The following is a 17,175-nucleotide window of genomic DNA, read 5'->3' on the forward strand; positions in this document are numbered from 1 at the left end:
ACCTCTTGGACCCCACATGATGGGAAAGGCCGTGAAACAACCCTTCTCCAAGTCCAGTCAGAACAGTCCCACCCACCAGCCAAGTCTATCATCTACTGAGAGGGATCTATACAGAGAGAAGACATCACCCCCCCACACCCCCTGTTCCTCCTCCTCCCACGTCTAAAACCCAAAATAAATAGACACACAAAACAGGAACAAACTCAAAGATACAGAGAACTAATTGGCGTTCACCAGTTGGGAGATAGTTTGGGAGGATGGGTGGAAAAGTGAAAAGTATTAAGAAGTATGAATTGCCAGTTATAAAAATTACTCACTAATATAGTATTGTGTGTCGACTGTAATTAAAAAATAAATTTAAAAAAATCTGGCAATGTTGAGCAACATCTTGAGCATGGTGACAGTCTGGAACCAAATTTCTAAGCAGGGTAGATTCAGGAGGAAGAAATACGTAGGGGTCTGCAGGCGGGGATCCAGCAAGGTCAGGCTGATGGCCAGGTTTCTAGAGACATCACAAGGTAGGCAAGCAGCAGGAACAGGAATACTGCCACCTGAAGCTCTGTGAGGTCTGTCAGGCCTTGATGTCTGATTGGCCATTGTGGACCTCAGGCCCTTTCCAGAAATATGCAATCTTGGGCAGATAAAAACATCAGAAATTAGGATAAAGAAGAGGAAAATTTCTTCTGAAGTCCATTATTTTCTTACCTGTCTGCTGCTCCCATGGATTCAGGGAAGCAGAGCAGAAGCTTCCAGAGGCTCTTCCCTAGTCAGAAAAGACACCCCTTTCAGAATCTTTAAGGAATTATTGAATGTCAGTATCTTTCCTCTCTCCTTCTCTTTTCCCTCCCGTTCTTCTTTCTTTTATTTCTTCCTTTTCTTTCCTCTGAGAAAGCCTATGAAGAATTCTCTGATGCTCCCCCAGTCCTTTTTAGAACTGGCAAATACCTATTCATCCTTCAAGATCTAGCTTAAGTGTGACCTTTCACATGAGACCTTCTTGTAAGCCCTAGGCTGAATTAACTGCTTCCTCCTGGCTCCCATAACATGTAGTTTATGCCTCATTTTCATAGAGTCAGTTATTAGGATAGAGCCTATTTTCCTTGCCAGACCACAAACACCTTGAGCCCAGAGTCTGTCTTTTCTTCATCTGTGTATCTCAGCACTTACTTTCCCCTTATTCTCAGCAAAGGCCCTGGTCCTCTTAGATATGTGTTTACAATAAAATTTCCTACTTCTTAAAGCATTGCTCACATATGTAGCGTGTAATTTTGGAATAAGAAGCCATTTTCACTAACCTTGCAGTTTGCTTACATTGAATCCTTATTAAAAATTGCCTGACATTTGCATCTGGATTGCAATTTATCTGAAGATAGGGAATGTCTGACTCATTTTTGTTCACCCCTTTTTGTTTTCCCCCAGCATTACTGAGGTATACACAACAAGTAAAGTTGCAAGATATTTAAAGTGTACAACACGATGAATTGATATATGAATATATTTGAAAGAATTCCCCCAACCAGTTAATAAACATATCCATCACCTCACATATTAACCTGTTTTTTTGTGTGAGAATATTTAAGTTCTATTCTCTTAGCATTTTTCAATTATATAATGCAGTATTATCAACTATAGACATCATGTTGTATATTAGATCCTCAGACCTTATTCATCTTATAACTGAACGTTCGTACCCTTATTTTAATCTCTCATTTCCTTTACCCCCTGGCTCCTGGCGACTGCCATTCTATTCTCTGTTTCTATGAGTTTGACTTTTTATTTAGATTCCACATAGAAGTGAAATCATACAGTACTTGTCTTTCTCTGTCTGGTTTATTTCACTTAGCTTAATGCCTTCCAGGTTCATCTGTTATTTCAAAAGGCAAGATTTCCTTCTTTCTGAGGCTGAATATTATTCCATTATGTGTATGTATATGTGTATGTGTATATACATGTGTGTGTGTGTGTGTGTGTGTGTGTGTATAATTTTCTTTATCCATTCATCGGCTGGTGGACATTTAGGTTATTTCATATTTTGGCTACTGTGAATGATGCTGCAAAAAACATGGGAGTGCAGATATCTCTTTGCGATAATGATTTTGTTTCCTTTGGCTATATACCCAGAAATAGGATTGCTGGATAATATGGTAGTCTATTTTTAATTTCTTGAGGAACCTTTATGCTGTTCTCCATAGTGGCTGTACCAGTTTACATTACCACCAACAGTATGCAAGGGTTCTCTTTTTCTTGTCAGCACTTATTATCTTTTGTCTTTTGATAATAGACATCCTGACAGGTGTAAGATGATATCTCATTGTGGTTTTGATTTGCATTTCCCTGATGATTAGTGACTTTGGCATCTGTTCATATACCTGTTGACCATTTGTATGTCTTCTTTGGAAATATGTCAATTTAGAGTCTCAGACTCCTTTCCCACAATGACTCCTGAGGCCTGGCATGTGATAGTTATCTATAAAGATTGCTAGGGTGGTATTGGTAAAAAATGAGACACTATGGGGCTTATTGCACCCATTTTTTGATGAGGAAGGTGAACTCCACAGAAATTAACTATTGGTCTAGGATCATAGTGAGAATCTAAAAAATAAGTGGAAGCCACTTGAATGCTTCCTTGCCATGATAAGATTCTCTGAGGCTCTCAGTCTTGTTATTTTACTTAGTAGAAAGGGGATTTTTACCTAGAGAAATCTATAAAATACTTATGAATGATTTTCTCTCACTACTTTTCATTTGAGTCTAATGGCCCAGGAACTCCATGGTCCCTGGTCATTGGTCTTTTAAATTTGCCAGAAGATTCATTGGAATATGGGAAAGAGATATGAGAGCCTTGTAGTTATACCATATTTCATAAAATCTAAGATACAATTTGATGTGAGAGAACTATTATTTCATGTACCAATAAGAAAAGATGCCATACGACAGTATGCTAAAATACCATTGATCATAAGATGCTTTCTAGTTTCACAGATGTTGAAATGTATGTCGAAGTTGATGAACTATGGAATTTAGCTTTATCTCAATAAGAGATTCTGTTTTGGTGTATGTTTTAAAACATAAACTACATTTATATAGCAGTACATGTAAATAGTTTATAAAAGTTAATTAACATATACATATATTGGGAATGTTCCTCAACTTCAATTTTTTATTTTTACTGATGGAATGTATGATTTAAAATGTTTAGAGAATTCTAGCCTAGGGTCCAGTTGCTTATTTCCCCTTCCACAGCTAGCCATTGTTTGCAGAGAGGCACATTTTCTATTTGGGGAGGAGAATTATCCTTTGGCCTCAGTTTTTTTAAGGGTTCTGAGCCTGTTATTTTCACAGAATAAGCATTGGGGAGCTCCCAAGCGCAGTAGAGAATTTGCCTAGTGGTTCAGACACCTGAGGCATGGGTCATTTCTTGGGCCTGGCAAGTGAAGTTATGACCTACAGCTCCCTCCCTTTCTGTACAGTGACTTGTTGTCTGGGAAGTGGCCTCAGGAACTCATAAGCCCAGGGACAGCAAGAGCTCCTCAGGTCTCTGATGATCTCTAGAGAGGAAGCAGAGAAAGTATAGGCCTGAATATCCTATGTGATTTCGTGAAAAGAGCTCAGACTTGAATCAAAATGTGGAGGCAGCTCTGTAGAAATAATCACAGGGGTACATTTACATAGAAATCTTTTCTCGACTCAGTCTTCATTTCTCACTGGATATCTGACCCTTCAGCAGCTTCAATCCTAAAACAGAGCCCTAAAACAAAGACAAAATTCTATTGCTCAGTCAACATTCAAATGATGCAGCAGAAAGGTCAGAGTCTGAGATGGGACTGGAAGCTTCCTTGTTGTGCTGTGTGGCCCATGGTTCCCCACTGGAATCCAAGGTTCTGAAGTTTTGGGCCATATAAGAGGCTTCTGAGCAGATTCCACCCAATGAAAAGGGACATTTGTTTTATAGACTCTTTCATTACAGACTCAGGGGATTGATTCTGGAAAACGGAAATGGTGCTCAGGGGAATCTGTGCTCAGAATTCACTTATGAGCTTAGGATACGGTTGTTCTGGCCACAAGTGGTAAGCAGGATAATTTGTGAAAAATCCCTGGAGAAAATGACACGATATTTACCTAAGAACTTGCTCCTATATTTGTGTTGTTGTCAGTTAATAATGCAGCTGGCAATAGCAGGTGGGTAAATATTTTTGAGAAATGAGAAGTAGTTTAGAAGGCCTCAAAGACAACTTTCCTTATAATTTTGGCTGGTCCCACCACAGACACCTATAAATGTTAAACCTATTCAGTAATTTTACTCTGGTTTTAATTTCTGTTGCTAAAATGTTCTATGTTCAGGTATGACATTCTACCTGGTGCAAATGTGATATGCTACTTATCAGAAGCCAGAAAACAGATTCTAGTTCTAGTTCTGCTACTAATATTGGGATCTTAGACAATTCTTGTCCTATTTTTAAGTCTTAGTTTTTTAGTTGCTTTTTATAAAATAATTTTTTATTTTTTAATTATAGTTGGCATATGGTAATATATTAGTTTCAGGTGTACAATATAGTGATTAGACATTTATGTAACTGACAAAGTGATCACCCTGATAAATCTAGTACCCATCTGATACCGTACATAGTTATTACAATATTATTGACTATATTCCTTATACTATACTTTACATCCCATGGCTATTTTGTAACTATCAATTTGTACTTCTTAATCCCTTCTCCTTTTTACCCCCAACCCTCCTCCATCTGTCAACCATTAGAATGTTCTCTGTATCTATGCAGATGTTTCTGTTTTGTTTGTTCATTTATTTTGTTCTTTAGATTCCACATGTAAGTGAAATCATATGGCATTTATCTTTGTCTGACTTAACTCTACTCAGCACAATATAGCCTCTACGTCCATCCATGTTGTTGCAGATGGCAAGATTTCATTCTTTTATGGTTGAGCAATATTCATTGTGTGTGTGTGTGTGTGTGTGTGTGTGTGTATATATATATCATCTCTTTTTTATTTATGCATTCATTGATAGACACCCAGATAGACTCCATATCTTGACCATTGTAAATAATGTTGCAATGAACATTTGAATTCACATGTCCCTTTGAAGTGATGTTTTGAGTTTCTTTGGCTAAATACCCAGAAATGGGATAACTGGGTCCTGTTATAGTCTTTGTTTTAAAGGCTATTTTGTCTGATATAAGTATTGCTACCCCAGCTTTTTTTGTTTGTTTGTTTCCATTTTCATGAAACATCTTTTCCCATCCTTCTATTTTCAGTCTGTGTGTGCCTTTTGATTTGAAGTGGGTCTCTTGTAGGCAGCATATGTAACAGTCTTGTTTTCTTATCCTAGTTTTTGATTGGAGCATTTAATCCATTTATATTTAAAGTAATTATTGACAGATAAGCAATTATCACCATTTTATTATTCATATTTTTGATTTTTTTTTCTTTTTTTCTTCTTAAAGAAGTCCCTCCAACATTTCCTGTAATATTGGCTTGGTGATGATGAACTCCTCTAACTTTTTCTTGTCTGGGAAGCTCTTTATTTGTCCTTCGATTCTAAGTGATAGCTTTGCTGGGTAGAGTAATTTTGGTTATAGGTCCTTGCTTTTCATTTTCAGTTTCTAACAGCACTTTATAGTTGTTAAGGGCATGGTGTAAATTAGATGTCTTTTCATTCATCTCCATTTCAATGTTTTTAAGCTTCGGGAGGCTTCCCTATACATCAATGTTCTAGAATACTATGAAGAGGTTTATGCTTTCTTTTTCCATACCCTTTATGATCTTATCTAAGATTCTAATCTCTTTTTTTGCCTGCTCACCCTGAAGCTGTATCTAGCCCCTTGGGAACTAATGGAAATGACCTCAGGGGAAGCACAGCAATTCATCAATAAATCTCCGCAGGCACAGAAGAACACATTGTGTTCTGAGTCCATCTTCTCTGCTCAGGAAGATGACCTTAGGGATCTTGTTTTTATGGGACCAGATAGATGTCTACTTGTCTCATATAGAAAGAAGCCAGAGAGGCCCAGGCATAAGTAACTCATCAAATCTTTAAAAATGTAATGCCAAGCGTACACATTTCAAACATAGCACAGAGCTATATTTAAACTGTTATATTTCAAGTCGTATTAGTTTAGTTTATATTTTACACTTATAGACTTCCTTTATTTATTATACGGTTGGACCATCACAGGCATAATATCTCATTACAAAGAGGCATTTGTTGTGGGAATGAAGCCTCACAGTGAGATTGACCTGGGGACCTTTACAATTAGTTGGTTTCTATTACTTCCTGGGATTGGTCAGAGAGGGAGATGCATGCAAGAGTCTTTCAAAGGGAAAAATATATATTTGGTTGTTGGGATGAGATGGGTGATAAGCAGTGATTCTGCTATTCATGTTCTGCCCATGGGATAAAATGATTATAAAAGCAATTAAATCATCACTTTGGTCATCCGAAACTGTGCTGACTGAAGGCAAAGATCTGAGAGACTGAGAAGCTACTGCTATAGAGCGATTTAATGGTGATGAGGAAGTCCAGGATGTTGTGGCAGAGTGGCTTTTTCTTACTCCACTGGGCATCTTAAGGCAAGAAAAAATAATCTTCATTGTATAAAAAATTCTCACCTAAAACAGAACAAAGTGCCGATTTTCTAAGGCTATGCTAAAAGAATCCTTTACATCTTAGAGCCACAAAGTAGAAACTGTTGAAAGCCAAAGTCAGTAATTAATTCTGTGGGTTACTGAATTACATTTAGTTGAATTTATAGCCTAAGTTTCACTTATAAATGTTTTGGCCTTGATGAATAAAGAGAGAGATCGTGATAATTAGAACAGGATTACCTAGAAGGATTTGGAGGTCTGGGAGTGTCTTCTAAGACAGTCTTTATTGTAACTTTCTTGGTCAAGAAAACTTTCCTTGCTGGAGAACTCTATTAGTATTCCTACCTCCTGAACTCTCATTGCTGATAGGTTTATAATCAGAATATGAACTTAGCTGATGTTGAGGAATAAAGTGCTGAGTTAAAGAAGGGAGATAAAGGGAGATAAATTGCAGAAAGACTTGTATCTACCATTTGTTGTTTCTTACTTGCCTCCTCTGCCTTTGAAGTTGCAGAGAATTTTTCTACACATCACCAGATTATAGCTAACCTGAACATTAATATACATATATGTATGCTTCAAGAAATAACTGAAGAATGAGCTTTGGTTCCAAAATCTGTTTGGGTGAAAGTCTATGGACATAAGCAGAGTCCATAAGAGTTCATATTGATTCTTCCAACTAGCTATATAAACTTCCTCAATATTCTGTTAAAGTTGAAGCCAGGAATGTTTCAGGCTTTTACCATCTTAATAAAAGACCAATTATCTCTTGTATTAAGACCTGTAACATGTCTGTATGTAGTATTTTGTTATTATGCTTTTAATGCCTGTAAGGTCTATAATGATATACCCTCTTTCATTTCTGATGTTGGAATTTCGAGTCTTCCTTCTTTTTTACTTTGCTGGTCTTGCTAGATACTTATCAATCTTATCGGTTTTCTCAAAGAACTGGCTTTTGGCTTTATTGATTTACAAACTGTTTTTGTTTTTAAATTTTTGATTTTCGATCTTAGTTTTATTTTTCCTTCCTTTTGTTTGTTTTGACTTTATTTTGCTCTTTCTTTTTTGTCTTAAAGTGGAAGCTTACAGTATTGATTTGAGACTATCTTTTCCAATGTAAACATTTAATGCTATATATTTTCCTTTAATCTCTGCTATGGCTGCCATCACAATTTGTGATATTTTGTGTCTTTATTTTCATTCAGTTCAATGTATTTTCTAATTTCCCTTGAGATTTCCTCTTTGACTCATGAATCATTGAGAAATGTGTTGTTTAGTTTCCAACTGCTTGGAAAATTTTCTGTGGTATTTCTGTTATAAATTTCAAGTTTAGTTTCATTATGAACTGAGAAGATACTTTATATTAATTATTTTAATTCTTCTAAATTTGCTAAGGTTTGTTTTATGATTCAGGGTATGGTCTATTTTGGCAAATATTTCAAGTGTATGGGAAAAGACTGTGTGTTCTTGTGTTCTATTTTTAGGTGGTGTGTTCTATAAATGTCAGTTATGTCCAGTTGATTGATGTTGTTGTTCAGTTCTTCCATATCCTTATTTATTTTCTGTATACTAATTATTTTTATTATCAAGAGAGGGGTATTGAAGTCATCAAAGATAATTGTAGATTTTCTATTCTTCAAGTTATGTAAGTTTTTATTTATATATTTTGTAACTGTGTTGTTAAGTACTTATAAGTTTAGGATTTCTTCTTGAATTGACCCCTTAATAATTATGAAACATTCCTCTTTATCTCTTGTAAATTTCTCTGTTCTGAAGTCTACTTTGTCTGATACAAATATGGCTACTTCAGCTTTCTTAATTAGTGTTTGGGTGACATATCTTTTTCCACGTTTTACTTTTAACCTACTTAAATCATTATATTTAAAGAGACTCTTTGTACACAGCATATAGTTAGGTTACTTAGAAAAAAAAATCTGTTCTGACAATCTTTATTTTAAATGGCATGTTTGGAACACTTATATTTAATGTAATTATTTATATGTTCATCATTTTACTATTTGTTTACTGCTTGTTTCCTCTCTTTGAGTTCCTTGATTTCCTTTTTCATGCCTACTTTTGGGTTATTTAATTTTTTTTTTACTATTCCACTAAGATTCATTTGTTTATTGTGATTTTGACTATATTTCTTTAATTTTTAAAGTCATTTCTGTGGGAATCATAATACACATGCTTAACTTTCCACTGTCCACTTAGAATCAATATTTTACCACTTTAAATAGAATGTAGACAGCTTACCATCATATTGTTTTCTATGCCCTCCCCACTTTAACCACCCTTTACAACAATTCTTAAAACATATGGATGTTGTTCCCTAAGGCATCCTCAGGAAGCCCTTTCACTGTCAGCCTTCTCAGATTCATCTACAGAATATGTTCCCTAAAGCTCAGGCACTCTTATAGAGCCCTATAGGTTTTGACCATTGCCAACATGGCTCAAGATTCCTATTCTTCTAAATCTTCCCTTAAGAGGAGATTGGATATTCACTATGTTAGGGGTACCCCTGTTAATAATTTTCATTCAAATTTCATGACTGGGAGGGGAGATAGAGTCAGAAATATCAATCCTACAACTGGAAATTCTTTTGGCATTATGTGTCTAAAGAAGACAGTTTTAGAATTGTTAGAGCAAGAAAGATGAGGAAAGAAATTATCTTAACTTGAGAAAGGATGACCTTTATTGCAAGAGCAGAGTTTTATTGCAAAACATAATTATTAGCCTCTTCTGGGAAGTATCTAGTATTTCTGATAATACGTTTGGATAACTTTTTAAAGAACATTGACGACATTAAAAGCCCAGTTTGTAAAGCTAAACTTTACTACTAGTAAGCCCAGGACCATTAGTCTTTTGACAACCTTAGTGATTTTATCCAGATATTCCTTTCTTGTATTCAGATTAACAATGTTATCTGGCTACATCATTTTCCTATAAAACTTTATCTACTAAGGGGTTATATCTATATTTATTTTTTAAATCATATTAGAAATTAAAACTGAGAACCAAAAAATTCTGTTTTAAACAACTATAATAATATTTCTTTTTGCACAAGTAATATGTTTTTATTTGAAATAATTATAGTCTCAAAAAATGAGAAGAGTGGCATTGTTTCACATTTTCGCAAATTTTTAAATGTCTGGCTCAAAAGTCTATTTACTAAAAAGAAATATTTAAACAGGTTTTTGGGAAGATTTCCTTCTTATTGGCAAATTTAAAATATAACTTCGACAACACTTCATAATAAATTCACCTGAGATGTTGCTTTAATCAAGAGAATATTAGAGCTTCTCTAATGGGGAGGAACTTTATGAATATTGTTCAAATTTTCCTTTGAATTTGAAGTCTTTACATTCATTAAAGACTCATAATCTTCCTGGCCATGTCCCTGAAGGCTTGTTTTACTTGTTTATTTCTTAGAGTGTAGATGAATGGGTTCAGTAAAGGAGAAACTGAAGTATCGAGCACAGCTACTCCCTTATTGAAGGCAACTCCCTCTTTTGCTGAGGGTTTTATGTACATGAAGATGCAGCTGCCATAAGAGAGGGAGATGACAATCAGGAGAGAAAAACATGTGGAAAAGGCCTTTTTCCTTTGCTGAGCAGAGGGTATCTTCAGAATGGTCTGGATGATGTTTGTATAGGAGAGAATAACTAGCACCAGGGTGACCAACAAGGTCACAACTGCTAAGATGAAGTCTACCAGCTCCAGGAGTCTTGTGTCTGAGCAAGATATTTCTATGAGGGGTCCATTGTCATAATAATAATGATTCAGTATGTTGGAGGCGCAGAAATCCAACTGACTAGTCAGGATGATTGGGGATAGGATGATCAGGAATCCACCTAGCCAAGAGCAGAGAACCAGCTGGATATAGACCTTGCTGCTCATGATGGTCGTATAATGCAGGGATTTACATATGGCTACATAGTGGTCATAGGACATGACAGTCAGAAGGTAAAACTCTGTGGCCCCAAGAAATACAGCAAAGAAATACTGAGTTAAGCAACCAGCAAAGCTGATGCTCTTGCTGAACGGTAGCCTAGGGGTAAAAGTGGTTGTAAAGGAAATTTCTAAAAAGGAGAAATTCTAGAGGAAGAAATACATGAGTCTGGAAGTGGGAGTTCAGTAGTGTGAGGGTGATGATTGTTAGGTTTCCAATGATGCTGAATATGTAAGTGAGGAAGAGAAGTATAAAGATTATAAGTTGAATCTCTGGGATGTCTGTTAGTCCCAGCAGAATGAATTCTGTCAGAAAGGTTTGGTTTTTCATTGTTAACCTTTGCAGCCTAGGAAGGTACAAAACAAAGAAATCAGTGATGAGAATGGAAAAAGAACTCAGGAACATTAAGAAGAGACGAAGCCTTTCCTGTTGAATTGGTTCAAATGTCTTTTTTTCTGTCAATTTAACTAAAATGAGATTTTCTATTGGATAGAGCCTGGCTCTTAAATCTCCACAGAGGAGGATTTTTCACCATGACTCTTTCTTAGGCTCCTCATGTACTTTTCTTGCCTACCTTCTAATCCAATGGCTAAGTTATAATTTTCTCCATTTTATATTTTTATTTTCTCTTTGAACACTGACTCTACTTTTGATCTTTCATTATATCTGCTAATTTGGAAGTGGTGTCTCATTTCCATTATTACTCTCTTGGTCTCAGGGTGAGAAGAGAAGCTATGTTAACTCATAGTCGAGGGACTTTTAGGAGGGAATCAGCAACACGATTATAACTATGGTGACTAAAGAGGCCCCCAACTTCCCTTTGATGTTTTGAATTTGTGGACCATTGTAACTAATATCTTCACTCTCTAAGTCTTTGCTGCTAGTGTCTGCCTTCCTTCAGGTCCCAGTTCTTTATTCTTCAATGGTTTTTGCAGAGGAACAGAACAGATGGCATCTTACCAATCGGATTCCTGCTATCATTTTTCTTCCACATTCATGTTTATTAATTTTACTCTGGCTAGAAAAATATAACTGAAATCAGAAGTTGTAAGCCTCATTTAGGAGTTTCTAATGAAGATTTTGAGTGACTAAGGGGCTATTTACACCATAATTAAGAATATGAATAATTATTTTTTTGTTTATTGATGAAGAACAGATTTCTAAATATTTACTTAGCTATTACAATAAAATTTAATTTAAAATTTAAATTTATTTAATTTCTCCACAGTTCTCAAATTCTCAAAGCTATTCTCAGCAGATAACACACGTACCTTATATTAATAATTAGTAAGATTTCTTCTGGCATAATCTTCCTGTCTATCTTTCTTCTTTCAAGACATTTCTGTCCTACACTCATCTTCTCATTCTTCTGTTAAAAGAGCAGATGACTCCTCTTGTGTTAAAGGTCAGTCCTTTTCTGACTCTTGAAAATAGAAACGAGTAATAAACATTTTTACCATCTTCTAAATTAAAAAAACATTTTATGTACATTGCTTTGTTTGGAATAATAAATAATAATTATTATTAATTGAGGACTTGCTATGCGCCAAGTCTTGTCATTATTTTATTTGATTCCCAAAATAACCAGTTGAGATAGGCACTATTATTATCCCTATTTTGCAGATGAGGAAACTGAGGTTTGTAGCCGTTGACAAATTGTTCCAATTCCCGCAGTTAGTATATTGTGGATTCTGACCTGGAGCCATCTGTCTCCGTAGTCTGCCAAGTTCCCATCCTGACCCAGGGGCAGAACGATTATGACTATTCTCTCAACCTTACATGAGCTAAAATGGATTAACGATACCATAAGGATAATAATGATGGTGATGGTGAAATTGAGACTGAGAAAGTTTAAGTGATTTGGCCAAGAACACACAGCTAGAAAATTCTTCTGATTCTAAAATACATGTGGACTTGCTTCTTTATTTCTTAACAAATTTATTAAATGGTGATTGCATATTATTTAAAAAATTTCTGCATGTTTGTATTTTGCCTTTACATTATCTTTGATTTTTGAATTCTGCATCTTAATTTTTGCCTTTAACCCATGGCTTCTTCCTAATTTTTCCTCTTTTCTCTAGACTCTGATGATTGTATGTCTTACTCTGGCTGTTCTTTCTTCTAAACACACATTCTTTACAAGCTGCCTGCCTGCTCTAGTTTTCAAATCAGTGATACAATTCTGTCCTACACCTATCTCATGCTGCCTCTCAAACAGATATTTCTAGGCCTGAATTCTTATTTCATTTTTGATCTCATATCTTTAACTCTCTATAATGCATTTTCTTTTGAATGTCTTCCCTTCAAATTAGCCTTAATATTATATGATCCCGTTTGGGTTAAAAAATCATATATATCTATATCTATATCTATATCTATATCTATATCTATATCTATATCTATATCTATATCTATATCTATATATATCTACATATATCTATATATGATATAAAACTATATTCTTGTATGCATAGTCCATATATCTGGAAAAATAAATTGTTGACAGTGTTACTTCTATGGAGTTAAATGGGGATGTGGGGGGCATAAGAGGAGCTATCAAACTATCTCTTTTTACTTTATACTTTTATACTTTTATACCTGTTTATATTGTATAAATGCTATAAAATAAGCATAAGTTACTTTTTCATTGAAAAAAGTCACCGTTATATGATTTCATGTTCTGCAATCACAGACAGGTAACATCAATATAACTATAAGCTGAGAATATACTTACACTTGACTTTTAGGGCAGTGCTGTGAGCTTTTGCCCATACATGTCCATGGGATGAATCACAACTTAGAAGTCAGATGTGGATGAAGGGTAACATAAAATTGAACTTGTTTGCTTTCTCACCAATACTTATTGACCTAATTATTCACAGAAGTTTACAAACTTATGAAAATTTAGTAGGAAAAATCTTACTGATCTTGCTACACATAAGCTTAGCTGTAGTTTGCCACTTCTTATTTCCACATCAATTTAGCATTCACCCTGGACAGTAAGTAAGCCTTTGAAATGTGATTTATTTAAGTTAAGCATATTTGTAGTAGTGATAATAAAACCACTGTCCCTTCAAAATCTTATTTCCTCTGTTCCGACTTGTTTGAGCCTGGATATATGCTGCTTCTGATATTATACCAGAGTGAAGCATATTTTAAATGTCCTGTTCAGGGAGACTTTAGGATAATCAGTTGAAGAAAGAAATAAAAGATCCCAGGAGGCCCACATTCAGAGCATGCTAATGAACCCTATTTGTTGAGAACTCCGGAATTGAACCTTTAATATGGGTTTGGGGAAGAAGTCTAAAGTCAGAAGACACTGAGGAAGTTAACAGAACATCTGTATAGTACAAAGCCTTGTGGAAATTGCCGTAATGATAATGATTAAAAATAATCACTGGAAATAGAAGAACAGATAAATAGATGATAATGCTGAGCTGGGAAAAGACATCCATATCCAGAATGAAGGTCTATTACAGTGATGACAATTAGCCTCCATTACAACAGAAAGGATCCTGTGCAATTAACTGGGTAGCAGGTAGTTGATTGCATATGGAACTAGTAGGTGCCACACCACAGGCTGAGCTTTGGTTTTCGCTATTAGAAGATTGGACACAGCAGTGGCACTTGCCAGATTGTCTTGGTGAGGAAAGACTCATGCGTAATCTACAGTCCTGTCATCATGGCTACTTCGTTTTTGAGTTCATTGAACACTGTTGGAGTGGTGGGGAAAGAGGTTGACTCTTATTCACAGAAAAAGTCCGCTTGTCTACCAAATCTTTGATAGGTGTGTGTTGTGTATGTGTGTGTGTATGTGTGTTTGCTGAAGAAAACTTATGATGAACACACATATTCATATGGTATATGAGTAGCCTCAACTTTAGTTACATTATGAGAGGTCCATCCTTATTCATTTACCCCAAACCTCCTGGTTAACCAGTCCTCCACTTTTTTTATTCTAAATCTCTGATTATACAGATAAACTGTTAACTTCTAATTGTTATATGGCATGGATCTATACCTCTAGATAGCTGTTTTTCCAGACAAAATGGATGACTATTTATATTTATATTAAGTTTCTGTTGGTGGGAACAATTTTCCTTTCAGACTGCTTTTCATGGCCATGCTTCAGTGGGATTGTTAACGCCACAACAGTCCACTTCTGGCTGTATTTCGTATATTGCACTGAGCCATCTGTAAAGAAGGCTTTATTTTTTCTTCCTATTAGTCATTGGACCCACCTTTCCTTCCCTGCAATGAAATTATAGGTGTGGTTTGAGGGAGAAGAGGACCTGGAGGAAGAGTTAAAGTATCAGGAGAGCCAATCGCCTACTTATTCAAATTGCCTCTGCCTTTAGGGTCTGCATAAGCTTCATCTCATATGCCTCACTTCCACTTGAAAATGGAATATCTCTAGACGCTTCTGTTTTTATGACTTAGTGAACATTTAACACTCACTTCATGATGAGTAATTCAAGATACTTGTTTTCAGGTTGTCCCATAGAGAGACATTCAGTCTGAGCCAGGGCAAGTTAACACACTCAAAAGAACCAATTATTTGGGCCAGCCTACTTCAGGGACCTCAGAGATGCCACACACTCCTCAATATGGGGACACAGTTTCCATGGTGCTGCTGGGATGTCAGGACTTCTTTCTACCTGGAACCTAATTCCATAGCCTGGCCATGATGCTTCATATAAGGTCCTCCAAATATCCTGAGGTTCTCTGCATCTGCAAAATGATCTTCTTTCATACCTGGAAAGACCGCTGTGAACCTCATAAGCAAGGAGAGAGAGAACAAATCCTTTGAAGTATTCCAGGTCAAGAAAAAGCCTCTATTTAAAACATAAACCCTGGGAGGGGAAAAAATGGCCTAGATGATGGAGGCTCTGTTCATCCCTCTGGCGACTAAATCAAAGTTGTGATGGAAACAAGGAGCAGCAGCAAGGAAAAGTCACCTGGGATGAACAAGCCATACAACTAGGGCGAAATCCAAGAAATCTCTCTGGAATGGCAGAAGGTAGGACGGGGTGAGGACACGGGGCTATCTGGTCTGAGTGAGGTGGAGGCTGCGGCAGCAGTAGACGCCTCTTAAAGGGGCCGCATCCCTGAGCGGATTTTCAGATGACAGACCTGCTCACTCTGAGCACCAGTGCCAATTGGGCTGCACGTAGCGGGCACCAGAGACTTACAAGGAGACATTGTCGGAGTGAGGGCCTAGACGAGACTCGAGCGGTATAGAAGTGCTGGCAGTATCCATTGTTTCCTGTTGAGCCCTTCTCGCTACCAGTGTGCTGGATACGGCACTGCCATAGCCGCGACGTCATCAAACTGGATAACAGAGGTCACTCCGCCCAGAAGATTCCCTAAAACCCCGCCTATCCCAACTCATGGCCCCACCCAAGCCACATCCAGGTATACCCTCAGCCAGTCAGGTGCTCCTTGCTGAGACTCACACTGGTGGAGGCAGCTGGCCTCGGTTTCTGGCGTGGCCTTTTGAGGCACTATAAGCACAGCATGTATTGGATTGCTTGCTGAATCTTAATAGGTGGCCTCGGAAGGGTAGAGGCTTGGGCTAAATTTGGCCTGCTGAACCTCTCTCAGGACTGTGCCACTGGACACCTACTTCACAAATCCACACTAATAAGACTGGGAGACTTAGGAGCTTTGCTTAGTGCATAGAAACACACATGGAAAGGTAGCCAAAATGGGAAGACAAAGAAGCAGAAACCATGTGAGAGAACAGAACACAGATCCAGATATAACGAAGTCAAGTAATCTAACAGATGCAGAGTTCAAAACACTGGTTATAAAGATGTTCAGTGAACTTTTGGGAAGTGTAGAGAACCCCAAAAAAGAGATAAAAAAACATAAAAATGGAAATGGAAATTATAAAAGGGAACCAGTCTGAAATGAAGAACACATCATCTGAGATGAGAAGAATGTTAAATGGAATAAATAAAGGAATAGACAAAGTGAATAAAGAAGAGGATCAAATGCCCTATCTAGAGGACAGGAAAGTCAATCAGGACACTCAATCAGAATGGCAAGAAAAAAGATGCCAAGACTATAAAAATAATTTAAGGAGGATATGGGACCCTATTAAGGCTCCAAATATTCATCTGATTGGCGTAACAGAAGAAAATCAAGATGTTGAACAGCTGTTTGGAGAAATAGTGATGGAAAACTTCTCTAACTTGGTGAAGGAAATGGACATAAAACCCCAGGAAGCTCAGAGAATTCCAAAAATCAGGGATTCAAAGAGGCCCACAGAAAGACACATTATAATTAAAATGTCAAAGTTTAAATACTAAGAGTCAATCTTAAAAGTAGCAAGAGAAAAAGTAATAATTACTTATAAGGGAATACCCATAAGACTGGCAGCTAATTTCTCACAAGAAATTATGCAGGACAGAAGAGTTTGGCAAAAAATATTCGACAGGATGAAGACCCAGGATCTACAACCAAGAATAATCTATCCATCAAAGCTATCATTTAGAGTTGAAGGACAGATAAAGAGCTTCCCAGACAAAAATAAACTAAAGGAAGTTATCACCATCAAGCCAGTATTACAGGAAATGTTGGAGGGACTTCTTTAAGAAGAAAAAACATGTATC

At 36.5% G+C, this 17,175-nt stretch overlaps 1 protein-coding gene across 1 annotated transcript; it reads right to left on the minus strand.

The window, feature by feature from the left end:
* Positions 1 to 9,975: 9,975 nt before the first annotated feature.
* Positions 9,976 to 10,888, minus strand: LOC105302614 (olfactory receptor 6C4-like). Its single transcript, XM_011375740.1, is given in 2 exon segments — positions 9,976 to 10,723; positions 10,725 to 10,888. Coding segments are annotated over 2 exon segments (912 nt in total).
* Positions 10,889 to 17,175: the final 6,287 nt, after the last annotated feature.

The sequence above is a fragment of the Pteropus vampyrus genome, unplaced genomic scaffold, assembly GCF_000151845.1.
Source record: "Pteropus vampyrus isolate Shadow unplaced genomic scaffold, Pvam_2.0 Scaffold276, whole genome shotgun sequence".
NCBI classification, from domain to species: Eukaryota; Metazoa; Chordata; class Mammalia; order Chiroptera; family Pteropodidae; genus Pteropus; species Pteropus vampyrus.